The sequence below is a fragment of the Spodoptera frugiperda genome, chromosome 9 (assembly GCF_023101765.2).
Source record: "Spodoptera frugiperda isolate SF20-4 chromosome 9, AGI-APGP_CSIRO_Sfru_2.0, whole genome shotgun sequence".
In the NCBI taxonomy this organism is placed as follows: Eukaryota; Metazoa; Arthropoda; class Insecta; order Lepidoptera; family Noctuidae; genus Spodoptera; species Spodoptera frugiperda.
In genome coordinates this window covers 7,295,671-7,318,604 of record NC_064220.1, presented here as the reverse complement: position 1 = coordinate 7,318,604, position 22,934 = coordinate 7,295,671, and the positions used below count along the sequence as shown (strand labels likewise).

At 40.8% G+C, this 22,934-nt stretch overlaps 1 protein-coding gene across 1 annotated transcript in view; it reads left to right on the top strand.

Annotated features, from left to right (window-relative positions):
• LOC118271498 (uncharacterized) overlaps positions 1-22,030 on the top strand; it is a 93,073-nt gene extending 71,043 nt beyond the window's left edge. The window contains exons 42-70 of the mRNA XM_050695712.1: positions 529-649; positions 1,134-1,324; positions 1,637-1,775; positions 2,402-2,603; positions 2,791-2,992; positions 3,555-3,749; positions 4,128-4,289; positions 4,831-4,942; positions 6,576-6,829; positions 7,211-7,353; positions 7,944-8,103; positions 8,700-8,843; positions 9,086-9,182; positions 9,604-9,755; positions 10,907-11,113; positions 11,636-11,816; positions 12,419-12,531; positions 13,181-13,328; positions 14,020-14,127; positions 14,536-14,687; positions 15,124-15,269; positions 16,186-16,349; positions 16,982-17,126; positions 17,614-17,711; positions 18,197-18,345; positions 18,871-19,053; positions 19,441-19,598; positions 19,858-19,970; positions 20,251-22,030. Of these exons, the coding sequence (XP_050551669.1) occupies positions 529-649; positions 1,134-1,324; positions 1,637-1,775; positions 2,402-2,603; positions 2,791-2,992; positions 3,555-3,749; positions 4,128-4,289; positions 4,831-4,942; positions 6,576-6,829; positions 7,211-7,353; positions 7,944-8,103; positions 8,700-8,843; positions 9,086-9,182; positions 9,604-9,755; positions 10,907-11,113; positions 11,636-11,816; positions 12,419-12,531; positions 13,181-13,328; positions 14,020-14,127; positions 14,536-14,687; positions 15,124-15,269; positions 16,186-16,349; positions 16,982-17,126; positions 17,614-17,711; positions 18,197-18,345; positions 18,871-19,053; positions 19,441-19,598; positions 19,858-19,970; positions 20,251-20,370 (4,459 nt within the window). The 3' untranslated portion in view covers positions 20,371-22,030. The remainder of the gene's footprint in view (positions 1-528; positions 650-1,133; positions 1,325-1,636; positions 1,776-2,401; positions 2,604-2,790; positions 2,993-3,554; positions 3,750-4,127; positions 4,290-4,830; positions 4,943-6,575; positions 6,830-7,210; positions 7,354-7,943; positions 8,104-8,699; positions 8,844-9,085; positions 9,183-9,603; positions 9,756-10,906; positions 11,114-11,635; positions 11,817-12,418; positions 12,532-13,180; positions 13,329-14,019; positions 14,128-14,535; positions 14,688-15,123; positions 15,270-16,185; positions 16,350-16,981; positions 17,127-17,613; positions 17,712-18,196; positions 18,346-18,870; positions 19,054-19,440; positions 19,599-19,857; positions 19,971-20,250) is intronic.
• Positions 22,031-22,934: the final 904 nt, after the last annotated feature.

Below are 22,934 nucleotides of genomic sequence, written 5' to 3'. Positions count from 1 at the left end.
TTCTTCTTCTTCTTTATCTATTTCTGTTTATCTTAGCGCAGAATGTCATCTTTTCCCTTCAACTATTTTAAACACAAAGATGATTCCCATATATCCCATATCATTATAATTATTCCTTTAATGCCTCGTTGGCCGTGTGGTTGCAAGTGCGGCTGCCGGCAAGGGGTCTCGGGTTCGATTCCCAGGTTGGGCGAAAAATTGCTGGGCTTTTTTCGGTTCAGTAGCAGCACGGAGTCTGGAAATGTGCCCGGTATATGGCAATACGCTCACCACCTATTATATTTATGGGACTTATAACATAAACAGTAAAAAGTAGGTGTACATTATACAGTGGCGTTACGTGCATCTCTGCCTACCCCTTTGGGGATAAAAGGCGTGACGATTGCTGGCAGTGTTAACAACAATGTTTTCTGTTACAACCTTTATATTTCTAAGTTTATTTTTCTTTATAACATGAAATGGTGTATTATAAAAGTCATTCATTAACGTTCAATATTCATTCCAATAATAATATTCTTTTTATTTCAGTTTCCAGTCCTCGCTATACGAGTCCCAGTCGATGATCGTGGCTTTCTTCTTCTCCTTGCTGTTCACGGTCGCGTCCGCCGTGCGATTCATCGTGATCGACAAGGAGACAGGGAACACTATGGTACCTATTACTTACTCTTAAAATGAACACTTTATAATGAAATGAGACGATTTGTGTGTAATCTATTTATTGTGTTGATGACATTACTTAAGCAAAACTTTTTTTCTAACAAAACGATTCCACCTTATACGTTTAGCGCAGTCACTATAGGTACGCATTCACAGGCCTGCATCGTACGCATCGCACCATCCGCAATGCCTACATGCGATGCGTACTGATGACGTCATATGGAATGCGTACGATGCGGGCCTGTGGACGCGTACCTATAGTCAGTCACACGCTTACCTTAATAGGCTGTTCCTGAACGCAATTTTAATTCCTTAAGCGAATAATTCATTATGGAAGTCAAACAAAATTATTTTTATTTTAAAAGGAATTTTGTTATCACCACATGAGACAACACTAATTTGTAGTTCCATTTTAAAACAGTAAAAGAAGTAGTATGTATTAGTTATTAGTTACCTAGTAATAACCTTCTTTGCAGCTCATGTCTGTGATGGGCGTGGACCTGCGCTGGCACACGCTGTCGTGGTTCCTCACATCGTTCGTGGAGATGGTGCTGACGGACCTCGGCATCACCCTGGTGCTGCACTTCGGCCAGGTGCTGCCCAGAACTGATCCCACGCTGGTCTTCTCGCTGATCTTCATTTTTGGAATATCTGTACTCAGTTTTTGGTGAGTAAACGACATAATAATATTTCTAGTTATCATAATTATATCGTCAGAATTATATTAACTGTTCTAAACCCTACAGCAATCCTTCAGACTTTGACAGATTTTTAATTTTATTGTTTTGTTTATTAAGTCGAAATTCTTTTGTTAGAAATAAAACCCAGGCCCACCAATCCAGGTATTAACAGGTGAGGCAGAAAAACAAAGCCTATTGCACATACCTATTGAAAAGGCTTTCGTAAGAGCGAACATTTTTCTAACTTTATGATGAGGGAAGGTAAGCATCAGGAACTAATTGACTCTCTTCTGTTCCAGCTACATGCTGTCCAAGATGTTCAAGTCAGCGAGTCTGGCGGCAGTGTTCTCCGCCATCGTCTACCTGATGACCTTCATGCCGATCGTCATCATCCTCTCGCTGGAGTCCATCATTGGCATAACCCTCAAGTTCTTTGTCGTGAGTAACTCCTATAATAAATATCGTAGGCTAAGGCTCTTAAAAACTCAGTCAAGTTATTTAAAAAAGTTTAGTACATCAAATAATAAGGAGGTTTCGGTCTGTCACTCATTTCTTTAGTGAAACTATTATCTATTAAAATGTATAGCTGTACAATACATATTGAAATATTTAAAAAGTATACCTACCTAGGACAAAAATGTTCTTTATTTGTTGTTTAGTATTTTAGCATTGGAACTGCAACAGCATCTCAACACTCAATTTACACCAGTTCACTGTCCCAGTACAAAGTCATAAAACATATTCGTACGTCCATCTACAAACTCGTTTTATTTTACCCTCTTCATATATAGGAAACTGGCAACATTTTACGGTGGCTCTTTAAAATTTTCGGTAGCTTTGTATCCAACCATACGTCCATGAAAATCTTTTTCGTCTTATTCATACGTCCGGTCAATAAAAAACATCAAATTTACTTTTGGATTATGACTCCAACCGGAGTCATGGACATGTGAGTTTGATAAAAATGTGACTCCATTTGGAGTCACTGGACAGTGAACGTGTTAATAGAAGTATAAGGTTCAAAATTGAGACACCTGAATTATAAAGGCTCCTTTCCTCCCCAGTGCCTCTTCATGTCTTCGTCTCTGAGCTACTCGTTCCTGTACATCACAAGGTTTGAGGCTCGCGGCTCCGGTGCCTCCTGGGCAGACGTGTGGGCCTCACCCAGTGGTGAGGACGACACCAACATTGGCTTCACCGCTGGAATGATGATCCTGGATGCTATCCTCTATTTCATCGTTGGATGGGCCGTGGATAGATATTTTGGTAAGATTTTGTCAGTTTTTTAAAAGGCCTATGTCAGTTATCTGGTCAAATATCTACCTTTAATAGATTTTCAACTTTGTTCCAAGGTGTTAAGTTTGAAAATCTATCTAGAAAGTAACAGTCTTAATTGGACAATAGGTGCAGTCAATCTTTCTTGATCTTCAACTCCTCTTGTCCAACTCCACAGGTATAAAAACCCTGACGACCAACATCACCCACTGCACCACCACGGACGAGAAGGCCGGCGTCAGCATCGTGAACATCTCCAAGGTGTACGGAGAAGGCTCCAGGAGGGCCAAGGTGGCCCTCGACAACGTCTCCATAGAACTACACAAGGGACAGATCACCACGTTGCTGGGACATAATGGCGCTGGGAAGACCACTCTTATGTAAGTAGTATATTGTATTTATGTATTTAGTATATGTATAAATAGACGATCGCCAATGTACTCCTACATCCCACTACAGGGGATTTCTCGGACTGGATGGATTTTACCAGCTATTACACTTTAAGCAGATCTGCTAAAGAAAGTCTCGACTTTTTATCAGAAGAAGTCTCCTCCTCTTCCTTTTCTAGTGTAAAGTACTGTTTTAAACGGAACTAACTTTATTTTATGAGACTACCTCCTTACTCCTTCTACTGCTACAAAAACTACTTTACCCTAGTACTTGTAGTAAGTGTGCAGATGGGTCTTCTGATGGTAAGTAATTAGCGCTGCAAATGGAAACGAACAAAACCAGTCTAACGAATGTTCGTTCTTTTGGGGATTAGTATAGTAAGATTGGTAGGTGAAGTTATAACTGCGTTATCGATATCCACGAACACCTATCTTCACTGACGGACAGACTGACAGACTTATTTCTTTATTTGCTGACGTTACAAAAGTTCGTAAGTATCAATGGTTTAATTGGAATAAATGATTTGACTTTGACTTTATCAATTACCCCTAGTAACATCCTGATGGGCATGCTGAAGCCGAGCCGCGGGCACGTGGTGGTGCGCGGGTCGCGCGCGGGCACGCGGCTGGGCGTGTGTCCGCAGCACGACGTGCTCGTGGACTGCCTCACGGCGCGCGAGCACGTGCAGCTCTACGCGCAACTCAAGAGCGGCCGCTCCGCTCATGAAGTGCGCGATGAGGTTGATAAGTAAGTAGCCTAAATGTATGAAATAAAAATTTAGAAAAAGGTTCAATAATGTGTATTTAGGTTTGTATATTTGTGACATAATCTTAATGTTGATCAACGATTTCATAATACCTACATTCCTCAATCAATGCTTAATTACCGAAATTCAAATATGATGACATTCTTATTATTATATTCTTCTGTGCTAATTACAAGGTCAACATTGAGTTCATTTAACATGATTTTACGTAAATTATGTTAAACTGGCGGAAAACAATAACAAATAGTGCTTGTTTTATGCCTACATGTATCACGATTTAAAGTTGAAATCTGTTTAACATTTTAAAAGTACCCAGACGCTATAATCCTTATTGTAATCACCACACCCCTCCCTCCCAGGATGCTGGAAGTCCTGTCGCTAGGTCCAGTATGCGACGAGCCGGTGCACCGGCTGTCGGGCGGCACCCGGCGCCGCCTGTGCGTGGCGCTGGCCTTCGTGGGGCAACCCCATCTGGTGTCCCTCGACGAACCCACTGCTGGAGTCGACCCTGCTGCCAGAAGGTAACCTTAGTCGCTACTTTCATACAGCCTTGCCTAGTAAAATACAATATGTATACGCAATAAAGTGAAGCTCTTACTTTCGAAGTATTATATTAAGAAAGTAAAAAGTCTTAGCGCCTGTTTTACCACCTTCATATAATATGTAAGTGTCCGATAAACTTATATGACCGATAGTTCATACAAATTCCTTTCTTTATTCAAAGTTATCTGCGACATTGCAGCTACCCAGACATTGTGAAATAGGTCCTTAAAGTTCTAAATTACTTGAAAACAACGCTTCACACACGTAAATATACTGATACTGCTCTACTAGTTTCGATTCACCGACGGACTCTACCTTATAAGCAGCGTGCGCGGATGCGGCGACATCGCGCATCTTTTGTCATTATATTTACTTATGTCGCAGAATAGTTCTTATAGTTCTGTTAAGATTATTTTGAAGTAACTCGTCAGTTAACATTGCTATGATCGTAATTAGCTCTCCTCAAGCAACCCATTTGTCAATTCTTGCAACGTTTGGTTAAGCAACGTGTACTTGCAGGGACATCTGGTCGATGATAGTGAAGCTGAAGGAGGACCGCACCATCCTGCTGACCACGCACCACCTCGACGAGGCCGAGCTGCTCAGCGACCAGATCGTCATCATGCACAAGGTAATACCACCATCTTCTAATTTTAAGTCGTATGGCAACGGCAGTAGAATACATTTTCACTGACGCTACTCTTCTCACGGGTCTGATAAAGGCCGTAACATCATCACAACAATCTTCTATTATAATGTCGTGGTGCGAATATACTATATTTTTTCTTTCTTTCTAACTAGTCTAGAGTGAATAGGCTCTTAATAAACTAGTGCGCCTCACCATCAACGATTACATCACTACTTACCATCAGGTGGGATTGTAGTCAAGCATTAGTTTTTATCGAATAAAAAAAAACTAAAGCGTAAAGCTACACTAAGAACGTAGCGCTATGGCTCTCTACAGCGTATCGTAGCGCTTGCTACAGCGCACCGTAGCGCTTGCTACAACGTAGCGCTACGGTGCCTACGTCGTCGTCTCCTAATTTTTTTTTCCACTGTCCAATAGAAATAACAAATAATACTAGAATTCTAATTTTGTAGAAATACTTACTTTAAATTGTCTGTGACACAACCAAAAAACTAAAGTATCATGTTGGTAACTAACTTTTTATGTACGCACTTTTTTTATCCAAATATTATCCGAAATGTTTTCAACAGTGAAAACAATACGATTCAATTTTCAATCCAAGCATAAGAGCAGTATCTAAGAATGTAAAAAAAATATTAAACTTTTGTATGAAAACGACACGGGGCGACAGATCAATAAAGGGGCGGGTCTTAAGTTACAAGCTAGGGGTGAAAACTACAAGTAACCAATCACATCGCTTGAACACTTACATTTACCATCTCTTTCACGCTCACAGCAAACCCGTTTAACATTTTTCGAACACTAAAAATTCAAATTGTAATAAAAATACGAATTCTTATTCAAAAAAATTGCTACTATAGAATTCCGTATTAAATTCTTCAACCAACCCGATTAAAACATTTAAAATTAGAACGTCAGGTTTTGCGTGAATAGCGAAAGTTCTACATCGCGCTTGTAAAGTTTTCCGTCAGATTTGTGCGATGGAAAATTTCAATGTATACTGTCGGAGGTCCGTGGCTACTCCGGGAGCCGGTTTGGGGGGAGCCGGTCAAAGTCCTCGCCTACCAAACTCATGCTAATATTTAAAGCAAATAAGTAACGGTAATAGTTCATGTTAATTGAAATGTCAAGACAATGATGAATAGAGGCCTCGGCCTCAACTACACGGCAGCAGCCATCATGACCTCCTTTTGCTCTTTGGAGATATTATATATTCTTATTTATGAAAAATAATGTTAGGAAAACTTCTTTTTATGTTTTTTTAATCATTTTTGTTGATTTTTCGTCGTGTTTTATAAGGTAATAGTAGAGTACCAGTCTAACTAAAGGCATATTTTTTGTTGGCGGAATAAATGTGCATATTTGTCAAATATCAATTTTATGCTACAGATAAAACTTATCTGTTGATTTAAAAATCTGCCCTTAATTGATTACCAAACTTAAATTATTTTGGTTAATAACGATTGGTATCTTATATTTCATCACAGTAAAATTCAAACTGTTCACCAGTTATACTATGAGTCTTAGTTTTCCGTTCTAGCTAAAAAAATATCGAAAATCCAAACATCGAAACCCAAAAACTCATACAATATATTTTTCTTTATTTTAAATCCAGGGCCAAATCCACACGACAGGATCTCCAATAGAAATCAAGCGGACTCTAGGCAACGGGTACAAGCTGACAGTGATGTACCCGGTCCCTGACATGGATAGCGACGAGATGTGGGAGGAAACCAGCCAGGAAGAGAAGACCAAGCAGCTGCTGACCGTCGTCCGAGACGTCGTGAAGAACGCCAACGTCGTAGATGTCAATGGAAACGAAGTGGAAATTGCGTTACCATTCTTCGATAGCAACGGGTTGAATAATAAGTAAGTACTGTTTAAATTATATTTTATTTCATTGGTTATTTGGTTTTTTGAAACAGCGCCATCTATGTTGCTGTAAAGAAACTAGCGAGGGTGGGTTATTTCATAATTTGGCCGCGTAGCGCGCAGTGGCGCTACAAAAGTGAATTTAATTGTTCATATTTGTAGCAATAATTTGCTCTACCTCTTATGAAAATAAAGGATGTCTTGAATGTCTTAAATTGTACCCAACTGTTGAAAATGAGTGCTGCTATTAACATAATAATATGCGCCTACCAATTTCAAAAAACACAAGTCGTTATATTTTGATATGAATGGTGAAGGGTCATTCGTTTCTAAATAACTCCAAAGCTTTACATATTTATTCTCATATCTTTCCCTCAGCTTCCTACAACTATGCACAGTGCTGGAAGCGACACAGTCAGCGCTGGGCTTCAGGACCTACACCCTGGACTGCAGCAGTCTGGAACAGGTGTTCTTCAACATCTGCCAGCAAGCAGACTCTACACAGAACGGAATTGAGTATGGTGAGTATATTTTTATAATAACTATCGTGAGACTAAGCCCTTCCTTTCTCCTACGGATTTTATAATTTGCTGTGCCCGACAGTGACCGTAATTGTGACTTATTATTGTATTTTCCAACACTTGTGTACATTAAGGATGCAATAAATATGTACTTGAATAAATTAACTAAAACTTTACTCACGTAATTACATTGAGAAAGACTCTACTAGTTTCGAATCACAGTTATCGAGTTTCGCATTAGAGCAATCGGTACTGCTAGCAGCAATAATCCACCTGTATCTTTTAAACTCCAACATCCAACCCACTCCGCGTGGAACCTATGGTCAAACAATTGCAACAGTACCTACCCTTAGTATGAGTTTGCATGACGTTAAAAACGTTAAAAACGAGAGCGCGTTCCGCACTTTGATTGGCCACCTGAACTAAATCAACCAATCAGAGAGCTAAACGTGCTCTCGTTTCGATTACTTTAAACGTAAAACCAACTCATACTAAGGGTACTGATAGTCCACTATGGAAGTATGGGCAGACTAAGGAACCAGCTATCTTTACCAGATATTAGTTTCACACACCTTGTAACTCCCAAACAGTAATAGACGGCTGCCCGTCGAAGAGCGCGTCGAGCTCCAGCATCCGCACGGAGCGCGCGCAGCAGGACCTGGTGTCGCTGGACGGGCCACTGAAGGGCACCGCCTGGCAGCAGTTCAAGGCGCTCATGTACGCCAGATACATGCATCATAGCAGGAACTGGTACGTAGTTTATAAGTACTTTAGTTTTAAAGAGAAACTTGACTGCCTCGTTGGTCGAGTGCTCGCAAGTGCCACCGACAAGGGGTTTTAGGTTCAATTCGCGTGTCGAGCAAAGTATTACTGGGCTTTTTTCGGTTTTCCAAAAAAAAATCAGTGATAGCACGGAGTCTGGAATTGTGTCTAATATATGGCAATAGGCTCACCCCCTATTACATGGGACTTATAACACAAATGGTGAAAAGTGGGTGTACATTGTATAGCGGCATTACGTGTCGTAATGAGCACCTCCGCCTACCCCTTCGCAGATAAAAGGTGAGACTTTATGTTACGTTACGTTAAAGATAAAGTATGATGACGAGGTGATTCAACTAGTCTCTAGCCACGCTAGGGGCTCATTGTGTAGATCTAAACCCACCTTACCCATTTACAAACGCCAGCTCATCAAGCTATCCCTAGTTAAATACAATTTCAATCTTATATCTTAACATTAAAGTTGGAAATCGATCAAAGAATTTGATGTAGCTGATTGAACTTGTATTACATTTTGAGAGCTTCAAGAGGCTTTCTTCTCCAGTAATTGACGTGTTCCTCACCAGGTGGCTGATGTTCCTCCTGGTGGTGCTGCCGACGGTGTTCGTGACGGTGGCCATGGCCTTCTCCATGCTCCGCCCCCCGGCAGACAACGAGGTCGCCCTCAAACTGGATGACCACGTCTATAAGGACTCTACTGAGTTCTTAGTGTGAGTAGTCAATGGTCATTTATTTATCCCCTATGTAAAATTTTGTTGGACAATTTTCATTATATTTTCGACTTTATGTCGAAAACATAAAGTTCAAAATGTAATAAATCAATTTGTCAGAAAGGAGTTAATGCCCCATAGGAATTCTTTCCAGCCAGCCTTTAAGCAATACATATTCAAACTCAGTGTCAAAGTAAATTAAACTCTCTATATAAATCTATAAAGTACTTTCTTGTCTACAGACCCCCTGTACCCTCGGATTACGTGGACCCAAAGTTTGTGGAGAGCATCCTACAGTACCTGATGATGGACAAACAAACTAAGAATTGGACCAGCGCAGTAAGTGGAATTTAAATCATACTCTGATCGAATTAGAGCTGATATTTAATAATGGGCGTAAATAAGTAAAAATTGTTGACTAAATAATAATAACTCTAGACTATGAAGCTGGGTAAAAAAGGATACAGTTTTTTTCTATTGGCACGGTTTAGCAAATTTAAAGGTTGTTTGGGGGAATCGAGGATTGGGAAGATTGGGATTAATAATTGGGCCTCCGGTAACCTCACTCACTCACGTATGCGTTGTTTCACGTTGGTTTCCTGTGAGACAACTCTGGTAGTGCCGGCCCATTCGTACCGAAGCATGGATGTACCCTGTACCCTACACTTATTACATCGCTATTATAAGCCTAGTAATTGACAAAAGAGGATATCACTTCACGAAGACTGAAACATTCCTCTCACTACTCCATTCTTTGCAGGACAATCCTCAGTGCGAGTGCGGGGAGACGCGGCAGCACTGCAACATCACGGAGGCGCAGTCCATGGCACTGCCCGAGCTGATGCTGGTGGGAGACTCCGCAACCCTCAACAAGTGGCTGGTGGATACACAGGATATATACATCGAGAAGAGGTATGTGCTATGCTTTTTTCATATGGTACAGGGCGGCAAACGAACTGATGATTATTTGTTGGTAAGCAATCGTCGCCGCTCATGGACAACACTTGCGGAGTTACTAGTCTGTTGTCTGCTTTTGACGGTTGCTTTTGAGGATTGGGGATTTTGGGAGTGAGGATTTTAGGAGTGGGGATGGATGAGGAGGTTAAAAAGGTTGAGGGATGATGCATTCGTTACTACGTTACTTTATATCCTACGTGAAGCCGCTGACAGTAGCTAGTTTACTATACCCTATGCGCTGTAACAAGGTGCGGCTGACAGATGCCTGTATGACGTTGACGTCTCTCTTTAGGGATGGACATTAGAAAAATCTTTTTTTATCGCTATCGATACTCGCAGCGTACATTTAATTCTCTTAAATTTTTTTATTAAATGTGTGTGTTATTTAGTTGTGCAGTCTAACTACGTGTATATACTTGTCAAAATAAATATTATATGACCGAGCCCTGAGGTGTTTCAGAGTTTCAGTTTTAAAGAACCGTGAAGAAAACAAGCGTATATTAGTTTGTATATGTTAGATTAAGTACCATCACGCATTATCAATGGCGCCGGAAATGTCTAGAAAAATGCCTACTACATATTTCTGCTCAGATAATGTCACTGTGGTTTGGGCAGAGAGAGCCGCGTCTACAGTAGATTTACCCACATAATTAAAGGTTTTTTTAAGAATGATAATTGAACGACGCACGATTTTCGTTTTTTATTCTAAAAAAACATCGACTACCTATCCATCGTAGCCGTACATCCCATCACTAAACACGACTATGGCTTTACGTTATACGCATAACACTTTACTTTATTTTTCATTTCATTAGATTTTAATTAAATACTAGAACATTCCGGTTGGTTTTAATTTAATTAACTACGCTTCCGAATGATTTAACATAATACGAATGTGATACAGCTAAAATATTAAGGCATAATTTTTAAATCGCAGCAACTTTCAAGAGTGATACGTAACGTTACTGAATCTGTCATCCGCACTTTGTTACAGCGCATTAGGTATACAAAGAGCTCATTAGTCTTAAGAAGAAATGTTAATTGACGTTAATTGAATAATTTTATTACGGCGCATATATTATTACTTAAATTACTCTGTTCTCCAGATACGGAGGCTATTCACTGACCCTGAAGAACAACATGACGAACATGATCTCGTGGTACAACAACAAGGGCCACCACGCCATGCCCGCGTACCTCAACGTAGCCAACAACGCCATTCTTCGCGCTGTGTCTGGCATGCCCACCGCCAACATCACCACCTACACACACCCACTCAAGATCTCCAAAGAACCCATCAGTAAAGCTACGGTGTAAGTACAAAGTGTTCATTAAATCCAAATAAAAGTAAAAAATTAATACTTACGAAAGGCCACCAACTACCCTCACCAACTACACTATTTTTGAGGGGAGAAATTGTTCAATGACTTCTCCCACCTGGATGTGGCGAGAGGGAGTGTCAGACTCTTACTGGCTAAACACGACTCTGCTTCGAGTTGGAGCCCCGGTAAGCCGTTAGGTCAACCGCAGCTCCGGGTCGAAACCAACCGCTCCTAAGAGTTACTTAGCATAGGGGCTTCCTACTCCTGCTTTTCGAACCGGAGCCCTGACAACAAGATAGGCAGTCCGCAGTTCCGGGAAACTAACCCCGTACCTTTACCTTTAGGTGTCAGCTCACTTATAGGTTGGTGAAAAGCAAAATCTTGTTAGGTCTCCATAGGGGTCCATTCAATAAACCGCTTTCACCAATCACTCTAAACGAGCAATAAACAATAATAAAATATTTTACACACCTAAACCTGACTGTAAAACCCTCCTATTTCCTGAACCCCCAGGTACCAACACATCGCGGACGCAGGTATCTCCGGGCTGGTGTTGGTGGCGTACTGCCTGGTGACGGCGGGCGCTGCCATCTACCTGGTGGGCGCGCGGCGCTCGCAGGAGAAGCGGCTGCAGCTGCTCTGTGGAGTCAGTCCACTGCTGTACTGGACTACTGCTCTCGTGTGGGATATGATGGTATGGGGGAATTAAGAATCTTTTTTTCATCGAAAGATAAACGCTATTAATTTTAAACGCTGTCACAAAATTAAGAAAGGAAATTATTAAACGGGTTAGATGGTCAAATCCTAGGGTCAGGAGAAAAACGATTAAATTCTTGGTTGAGAAAAAATGTTTTGGGGTTTCCTAATTACGTTAGATTTTGTCTAAAGATTGTCCTGCCTCTGAATAGCGTGTATATCAAGAATATTCCTTTATACCTATAGAGGACTATACAATTGATTGATTGAAATCTGGCAGCAGTGACTCTGAACCTCCCACCCACCTACCAAGCGAGGATATTATGGCCAACCCCTCTTAGCAGTGAAGGGAGTTTTTTGCTCGTTCTTCTTCATAGGAATCTACACTTTGGAACGAGCAACTAGAGCAACTAGAGGACAGACATTTTTAATATTATTGTATTTACTTTAACGTTCAAAAGTACCTTCTTGGTCTATTTGAAATAAATCTTTTTTTACTTTGACTTTGTAGTGGAGGCCCATCGTCCAACAGTGGACTGACTCAAACTGCGGATGTGATATGAGTTTATGCTGATGTGATGTGACTTTATTCTGTTATAGATAATGGCCATAAACGTGGGTGTGACGGCGATGGTGATGACAGCGTTCGGGTTCCCCGTGTTCGTGGCGCGGAACAACCTGCCTGCCATCTGCATACTGCTCATGTTATACGGGTATGTCTGTGTTATAAAGGATTTTTTTTTAAAAACAATCATTATATGTCGTTAGTAAGTGGAAATAAGCCAATGATTATAGCAACCAGATTGGCGATATATTAAAAAAGGGCCAAATTAAAAGTACCTTTAACCGACGAGCATGTATGAAAAGACTGATGATTGTTGATGAAGCGAAAGAAGCGTGTAAGAACCGTGGCAATTTGCGTTCCATTGTCTCTGCCTACCCCCATGGCAGACAGGCGTGAGGTTATGTATGTATGTATGTTAGATGATGCACTTATGTAATTTTTTTTTGCTACATGTGTTTTTTTATGCCGCTTTCGTAAACGAGCAGACGCATCACTTGATGGCAAGCAATCGCCGCCGCCCATGGACAGCCGAAACACCAGAGGCGTTACAAATGCATTGCCGACCTTTTGGGGATTAGGAATTTTGATATTAAGGGTTGTTGGGGAATCGGGGATTGAGATTGCTATAAGTGCTAGTAGGATTGTGGTTTTAGTGTCATTCTGACTTCGAATATATGACTTCTTAGATTGTCTGGTCATATACCTTGGGGTCTCAACGTAAAATAAGCAGTGTTCAAGTATATTAAACCCTTTGCAAAGCAGATCCTTCGTTAACCTATTGCATTGCATCCTGCCAGGTTCGCGTGCGGCTCCATGGTGCATCTGTTCGAGAAGACATTCTCGGAGCCCAGCATGGCCAACATGGTGCTGTTCTGCGGCAACGCCTTCATCGGCCTCACCTTCATCGCCATACTGCTCATCTTTGACATCATCTCCGAATCTGAGGTAAGCAGGAATATTGCTATTATTACCCACCCAAGATACTTTTTGCTACTGAAGGATATTGTGTGCGGAGCTGAGGACTACCTAGCGGATTATCGGGGCTCCGGCTCGAAAAGACGGCGTTCTGGCCGTTTGTGCTGTCTATTCTGCTTGCCGTAGGGACGGCCGTGGTGTTAAGTCAGTAAGACTCTGACACTCTCTCTCGCCTCGCACAAAATGAGAGAAGTTATTGGATGTTTTATCCTCCTCTTAAAAAAAGGGATACCGTGTGATTATAGTGGGGCTAAACGTTATTTTGGCTGTTGTATACTTAACGTGTTGTAGGTTAGATTCCAGTGCAGGACAGTTTTTATATGACCCACAAGTAGTTATACTGTAATTTGGTGTATATTTTTTGTGTACATATATATACGTTAATATTTTGGACCCATCCACGACTTATTTATTTATTTATTAAAGATAAGCACACCAACAGTACAACCACCGAATGATATACACAGAAAAACAAACAGTTGAATGCAAAAGCAATTATACAAATTATAGGAGTGCATGACATTTAACATGAAACCATTACAAATATACAATAATGGTACCTAATAGACCAAGCCAGAGGCTATAAGTATGATAACATTCTTGTAACAAAGAGTTACCTTACTTTAATCACATATCACCCCCACCACATTGCACCCCTCAGGAGACAGACTACGCCCGCTTCGTGCTGCACAAGTTCTTCATGCTGGCGCCACAGTTCGCGCTCGGAGACGGACTCCTCGAGATCGCCAAGAACACCATCCAGGCTGAAGTGAGTCACATCATTATTTCTTCATTTCTTCTTTGTTCTTCTTTCATCAATAGAGATTATGTAGAGGAGATCTATAGTCTTTTAGGGGAATTATTGGAATCTGACTGCACGGTTGGCGCAGTTGTTGAGCAACTGGCTGCCGTGCAACGTGTAGCGGGTTCGATTCCCGCACGGAACTCGTTGTGTGATCCACAAATTGTTGTTTCGGGTCTGGTTGTGATGTGCATGTGAACTTGTATGTCTAATAAAAGCAGCCCCACACAGAAGAAGACGTTTGAAGAAATATATATATCACAGATTTAAATGACTATCATTACCCATATAAACATACTCCATTTTCATCCTACATTTATTTAAACAAAAACCAACCCTCACTACTCCTCATTAAGGTACATATTCTTCCACCAGGTGTTGAACCGGTTCGGTATGGACACGTACAAGGACCCGTTCTCCAGCACGCTGGTGGTATACCACTGCATATACCTGGTCGTGATCGGGACACTACTGCAGCTCCTCAACCTCGCTGTGGAATACAACTGCTTCGATAAACTGATGGCCAGGTTGGTATTTTTATGAATTATAGTGGTAAACGATTTGGTGGATCACCTGATGGTAAGCAATCCATCGTTGCCTATGATCATTAGAGTGAATTGTCGTCCTTTTAAGGTTTCATTTAATTACATACATTACGGACTGCACGATTGGCGTAGTGGCTGGACAACTGGTTGCTGTGCAAAGTGTCATGGTTTCGATTCCCGTACGGGACATTGTTTCGGGTATGGGTGTGGTATGTATGTAACATTGTATGTTTGTATACGCACCCACGGTATAGGAGGAAATCCTAGAGAGTGAGGCACCGTTAGTAAAATAACAAAAATAATTAGTTCTCCAAAAGATGCCACGTTTCTTCAATGACTCTTCTTATTCCTATCCCAATACCCCTCTAAACTGAGTGTCCTAATTCCCATTCTGATATCATATTATTGTAATCCCCAGGTTAAGATCCGAGCACGTCCCAGCAGCCCCGGGCGGCGAGCTGGAGTGTCGCGAGGTGAGCGAGGAGCGGCGCCGCGTGCAGGCAGCGCGCCGGCACGCGCACCACGCGCCGCTGCGGGTCAACACCATCGGGAATATCAACAGAGGTCAGTGCAATACCATCTAGGTATAAGTACAGTACTCTCAACGGATCTTGGCAGGTCTGAACTACGTGCAGAAGGCTGCGCAATAAGTGTAAAGGGTCAATTGTATTTAGAAATGGTCAATCTCTAGCCTAGATATCCGCCTAGATCGCCTCCCCCGCACCTCGCCTCATGCCACCATTTGGTTCTAAAAAGACTTATTGCGCAGCCTTCTGCATGTAGTTCAGACCTGCCAAGATCCGTTGAGAGTACTGTACTTTTATTTGAGGGGGAAATCGTCCGATTACTTCTACCGCCTTGGGCAAGGGAGTGAGTGTCAGACTCTTACTGACTAAACACCACCCCGTTCCTACTCCTGCTTTTCGAGCCGGAGCCCCGGTAAACCCGCTAGATAGTCAGCTCCGGGGTTTAAGTACTTACATCATCATTATCATCAACAGCCTATATGTGGTCACTGTTGACCAAAGGTCTGTATCTAACACGCGAAGGTTTGGGTATCTAATCTATCACGCTTACTCAAGCAAAACTTGGCAGATCCCTCCAGTGCATTTCATACTAGGAGCCGCGGAAGATTTAACAGATTGTACGGTGCTAAAAAATTGAAATGCAGGATTAGGAACGGGGTGAATTTTAGTCGATAAGAGTCTGACACTGAGCTGCGGACTGCCTAGCGGGTTGCCGGGGCTCCGGCTCGAAAAGCAGTAATGGGAACGGACTGGTTTTTAGTCATTAAGAATCTGACACTCCCTCTAGCCTCATCCAAGGAGCGAGAAAACATGATTTTCCACTCTACAAAAAAAGTGTATTACATATAGAGGTGGCTCATCCTCCAACAATGACGCTCCACCAGCACAGGCGGAAGATGATGATATTTCGAAGTTTAGTTTAAAAAAATTAACCATGTATTTACCATCCACAGGCTACATCCACACAGAAGGCAAGAAGGGCTCCCTGCAACGCGTGGTGTCGCCATCTAGCGACGCGGCGCAGTGCGTGGAGCTCTCCAAGTGCTACCCAGCCTTCCGAGGATACAACGTGGCGCTACGGAACCTCACACTCGGCATACCGCCGGGACAACGGTCAGTATATTGCTACAGACGTACTCCATCGTAGGTCGCATCATCACTTACTATCAGGCGAGATAGCGGCCAAACGTCGGCCCATTTAACATAAAAAAAAACTACTAATAAAAAAAGCTACTTATCCACAGATGAAGTTTTACTTACCCACTTACTGTAAACCATCTTCGTCTATTAAGTGATTAGCAGTTATTACATACATACATAACTTCACGCCTGTCTCCCATGGGGTAGGCAGAGACAATGGACCGCCAATTGCTACGACTATTACACACCTCTTTCGCTTTAACAACAGTAATCAGTCTTTTCATGCATGCTCGTCGGTTAAAGTAGCAGTTATTAGGGTAGTAACATTCTGATATTGAGGCTGTTTACCTGTCATCCTTCTTAATATCATCCCTTGATGTTGTTGGCTGTTGCATTTCGTGTTAGCGGTTGGCGCTATAAAAGCCCTTTAATAGTTACAGTAATTTCGAAAAAGAATACAGCTCTTACTTGTGGTATTACAGCATCAGCAAACAAATTTAAAGAACTTGGTGACTAGATCCAGGATACTGTTCTACAGTAATTTCTAACTAAACTATCATCTTTGCCTTCAAATATAGACACTTATACAAAATTCTTATCCCCTTCCAGTGCACAGCCCTGCTGGGTCAGAACGGCGCGGGCAAGTCCACGACGTTCTCGATGCTGACGGGCGAGGTGCGGCCCACCTCGGGGCAACTGTACCTCAACAGCAAACTCGTCAACTCCACGCAACTCTGCAGGAACGGACTCATTAGTAAGTACATCGCATAACTTCTTAACAAGACAATCGTTGGTCGTAGTAAATGAATGACCGTCTTCATCAAACTCTCCAAAATTTTAATGAACTCCTAAGCTAAGACAGGTGACAAATAACGAGGTTTTGGCTTTACCAACTTGTAAGTGACATTTAACAGAACAAGAAAGGTGTTAATTTAGATGATACGTCACGCTAGCTTTAAGTTAAGAGATAGTTTAGGGTTGGTTGAGGAAAACGGGTAAGTACCTATGCTACTTTTTTCCTTTAAAATATTTTCTGATTTATTTCGTTGCGGGATCCAAAACAGTCATTCATGTCCCTGGAACGTGCCAGACTTTAGTGTTCCAATGTTTTCATGGTTCTATCTACTGTAGATCCTGGCTTATAGGAGTTTCAGCGGTTTTTCAGTAATATTGCTTTCTCCCACTTCAACTTGCAAAAGAGCTGTTACGATACAAACTGATCACAAATTACTTGCTTCCAGGTTACTGTCCCCAGAGCGACGCGATAGATCGACTGCTGACCGTCAGCGAGACGCTGCGGTTCTACTGCAGGCTGCGAGGCATTGACGAGCAGGAAGAGGTGAGGACAACATTGCTTTACAGATCATGTTACGAGGAAATTCGTGTACACTTGTACCTACATATTTTTCTAACCATTTGAATGGATCTGCACTTCCGAACCAAATCTTTCTTTTGTTTTTAAGCATGGCCGCACATTATATGAAATGTTTGTGCCTTTATAAACGTGTTCCCATTAAAATGATACCCAGACGCGAAACAACAATGGGTCAAAGGATTATTCCATTGAATTGTCACTAATCGAAACCTCCTAAGGTGTTGCTTACTTTTGTTGACAAGGGGGCTGGCGGAGTTCAAAATTTATTATAATAAATCTGCTTACGTAGGTAATACTTGAACAACCCCTAAGTGACACGTTACCCAGCTATCAGTCATTCAGTCCTTGTGCCAACCGTACTACAGTATATTGGTTTGATTATTGGATCATTGATGGTCGTATTGCCAAATAGCCTTCACCAGTTTAATTCCAACTGCACCATGTTCCAGGTGATAAGGCGCACGATGGAAATGTTCGACCTGGCGAAGTACTGCGAGGTGCTGAGCGGCACGCTGAGCGGCGGCAACAAGCGCAAGCTGTGCACCGCCGTCGCATTCATGGCCAGGACACCGCTGGTCTTGCTGGATGAACCTACCAGGTATGTCACAAGGGTTTGGTACGTACATAATTTTTGTCCTTTCTTTTGGTTTGATAGGTACTTCTGGAACTGGAAGTAATGACTGTATTCTCCTTTTGGTTAGTTCTGTTATAGGAAAGTTATGTAATGGGTAGAACCTGTAGGCTATCACTGGCCACCACCACTGGTACTGGATATGTAATTAGTTAACTGCACGATTGGCGCGGTGGCTGGACAACTGGCTGCCGTGCAACGTGTAGCGGGTTCGATTCCTGCACGTAGCAACTCTTTGTATGATCCATAAAATTTTATGTTTTTAGTTACTCCTGCAATATAATTTGAAGTGAACGTTTTAATTTCAGAATTATTTATTACTTACGTACATGACATTTACATGATTTACCTACCCATGACTAAAATTGCATGTTTTTATTTAGTCCTTCACTTTATATTAACCTGATATTTATCTAAGGAGAAAACAAGTAATCTTGGCTCATTAATGTTACTCTGTAAAATATACTTACTGACAAGTGGTTGTACCTCCAGCGGCATGGACCCGGTGTCGCGCGGCTGCGTGTCGCGCGGGGTGCGCGCGGCGTGCGGCGCGGCGCGCGGCGTGCTGCTGTCCACGCACGCGCTGCAGGACGCACGCCGCCTCGCCGCGCGCGTCGCGCTACTGCGCCACGGGCAGCTCGTCGCGCTCGCACCGCTCGAAGACTGCCTCAATAGGTAACTACACTAAAGAATGATAAAAAATTTATTAATGTTTTGTGTCATTTCCTGAAAAATATAGTATGAATGAAAGAATAGACTAACGCTATGTTTATATTAATTTATGTGGTGCCGTACTCAGAGTTATTTAAGAAACAAAGTCGTACGTAAGGATTCGAGACGACTTTGTTCCTTAAATAACTATAACAGGTTGAAGTTACTTAAAGTTAAAAGTACCTACTTAAATTAAATGTACATGTTAAGTGTAAGTAGTCCCCTAACTAAGATGATTTTGTATCTTGAGGACTTGAGGTAAGGTAGCACAAGTACATTCAACTTAGTTTTAGCTCTCCTCCTAGTTGTAGGTTATGTTCTGATAGTAAAGAAACATGGTATTGTCCCCAGGTTCGGCGGCGGGTACGTGGTGCAGTGCCGCGTGGGTCGCGGCGGGGCGAGCACGCCGCGCGCGGCGTGGCGGGCCGTGACGTCACGCGCGCCGCACGCACAGCTGCGCGTGCTGCACCAACACACGCTGCACTTCCTCGTGCCCACGCACTGCACTGGTAACTATTCTAATATTATATAATAGTTATATTATGCTATTTGTTAAATCTTAAGGAGGAGGTTACCTTTCACCAATTGAGTTAGACAAATTGTGACCGAATTTTTGATATACTCATCCCTCATTCCCACATGTAATAGAAAAAAATATTTAATTTAGAAACCACGTTAATTTTAGATGCAAATGATCAACATTACTGTACTCTACTACCCCTACTTAATATCCTGTGCTATGTTGTTGACTTTCTATTCGTGTTACAGTTGATCGGAAAGAGGTGACGACTCGTCTGAGCGACATCTTCCGGCTGATGGCGGAACTACAAAGCACCTGTGATATTGAAGACTTCACCGTCAACCAAAGTTCGCTGGAACAGGTATGATAATGGATAACACCAACCAACATTTAAAACCTAAATTTGTTCTTTTTGGGATACGGGGACAGACAAATAGACGAATCACCTGATGGTAAGCAATCAGAGTTGCTCATGGACTTCCGAAACTTCGGAAGAGTGTTCTACTTTGGGAAGGCTATGGTCATATCTGGAGACAATGCATAGTATCACTCCGGTCGTTACAGGACTAATACTTAAACCTAATTTAATTTTGTACAATTATTTTACACTGTACCATTAAAAAAACAATGTTTCCCGTCAGATGTTCCTAAGCTTCACGGATAAGTCGGAGATCGAGTCGGACATAGTGGAAGTGGAACGGCTTCCTGCACCAGAGTCCATCATGTCGTCAGAAGACTTGGCCACTGTCACTGCTCTCTAAGTTATAGCAACAAGTATTTGGCCACCAGATGGCGCCAAAGTAGCATTAGGTCTGTTTGTCTAATGACTGTAGCTAAAATGGATTGTTGTTCCGGGTCTGGGTGTGATGTGTATGTGAACTTGTATGTTTGTAAACGCACCCACGATACAGGAGAAAATAGTAATGTGCGAAAAATATGTCAGTTATTATTTTTGTTTTTGTAGGTAAAATGATCGACAAATAGGTTATGTAAAAAAACATACTTACGTTTTATTTATACGTACTGTGCCAGCAGATTAACCTATTCCTTTCTGAAAAGCAACTCTATTGTTTAGACATAAAGTCGAAAATTGAATGAAAAAAAGAAAGGGATAGATTGACATGCTGGTTGGACGACTTTTTTAGCTCTCTGATTTAGAAAATGCGTGAACTTAAACAGTATCCTGATTATCATGAACCTTATATTAGATAGCATAAAGTTTGTTTTTCTTTGTACTATTTATTATTTATAATGTGTACTTACTACTTATTTCGAAAGTTCAAATAATATTGGTCACAAATGGGACTGCTGAACGAAGTCTCGGGTTCGATTTCCGAGTCGAGTCGAAAACTTTTTTTTATTATTGTAAAAATTGCATTAATTCTGAAGTCGTGTCCGATGCATGACAATAGATAAATAAATATAATTAATATATTCTGCCTACATCTTTGCCAACATCGCACCGTGATGTTATATAGTTATAAAAATCCGCAAATTATTAGGTAATTGACTTTTTTAGCAAATTGTTTTATTTTATTATAATTATTATTTTCGAATTGCAAAGAGACTTATAAATTAAATTTTTGATACGGTTAAAACCGCTCCGTACGGACCACTTCATCAGCAATGCCTACATGCGATGCGTACCGATGACGTCATACGGAATGCCGATGCCAAAAATCCGAGTGAAAGTGGTATCGGCAATCCGATCGCTGTCGATACAGTGGACGCAGTCTGAAAAATTAATCCGTTTGATGCGATCCGTCCGATGCGTGCGATTAAATAATATACCAACGGATTGGTTATTGAGCCTGGCCAGTAGTTCAGTTTATCTGTCAGATAAATTTATCAGGATGTTACACTGTGAAACTGTTTAGTTTTAATTTTAGACTTTTTAAAGGAATATTGGTAAGACTTGTAGTTTTATTTTGTTTTAAACGTAATAGCTCAAAGTTATTGATAGGTAGAAAGCAAAAGTTTAGGTTAGATAGTTAAAAGCACTATTTTTTTTGTAAATTATTTCCTTTTTGTATTTTTATTTTTTAATTTCCGTGTCTAAACTTAGGGGAATTTTCACTTTGAACAGGAAATCCCTTGGTTATGTAAATTCTTGCCGCCAAAAGGCCCACGTGAACCAGGGCGTTTCCAAAGTATATGTACAGTCGGTAAAATAAATAAATGAAATCTTCGAAAATTATGCCATAATTATTTGTTTCTTTTTTGCCGACCGTACATGTACAGATTTCATTGTAGTAATGTTTTAACAAATGTGTGTAATTAATTTAATGTTACTAGTACGGACTGCAGCGATGTGTACTTGTGCTGCTGTCCGTACATTGTCCTTAAATAACAAATATGCAATCTCTGTGATAATTATGTAATTTTCTAGAATTTTTGAATAAATAAAATATGGTTTTTGGATGTTCTAGTTTTATTTATAAATCACACAAACACACACACACACCTTACATAAACATAGAAATTATACCATGCGGATGACCCCCCCTAAAATCACATGTTTTTTTTAACTAGCGCCTCCAGACTTTGACTTACCTATTGCTTGATTTTTTAGTTTACCGAGTCACGAGACACTAGTCTCAACCTCGAACAATCATGATTCGCTTTAATATGTTTGACATATGGGCTATTCCAGCCAAACGTCACTCCTTCCCTATCACTCAATTAGAATATACGGGTAACCGAGGAGTGTGCCATAATTTTCTTTATTTTAAAGCCAGGATCTAGATTTTGGGATATTGTAAGATTATAGAACTGACTAGGTCATCATTCCTAAGTCATCCTAACCTTGAAAATTATTAGTATTCGATAGGAAGTTATATTTAGACAAGTACCTGACAGATTATTTGTGGCAATTATTTTGTTGAGGAATATGTAAAAAATTAAAGATTGTTTATGAAGAAATTGTTTTTTATTTAAACACCATAATTTTGTTATATTAAATAACATTTCTTATTATTATTATAACCAAAAAAATAGTAATAATATAGAAATTAGAGATTTTTAACATAAAGACATAAAAGTATAATTAATAGAATAACACTTTGAAACGTAAACATAAAAAAATAAGCGAAAATAACATAATATTAACTTTAAAGAGATTTTGGATACAGATCGGTAATTATTTATTTAATATCTACAATACATGAATATTGTATAGTCATGGAATGTCTCATAAATACTAACAATCAATAAAATCACATTTTTTTAATTTCAACATCAGATATCAAACATCAGATCTATGAACAAGGACTAGAAAAATTACGAATATATTATATTGCGTGGTGGTACTTAATCTGAAAGATCG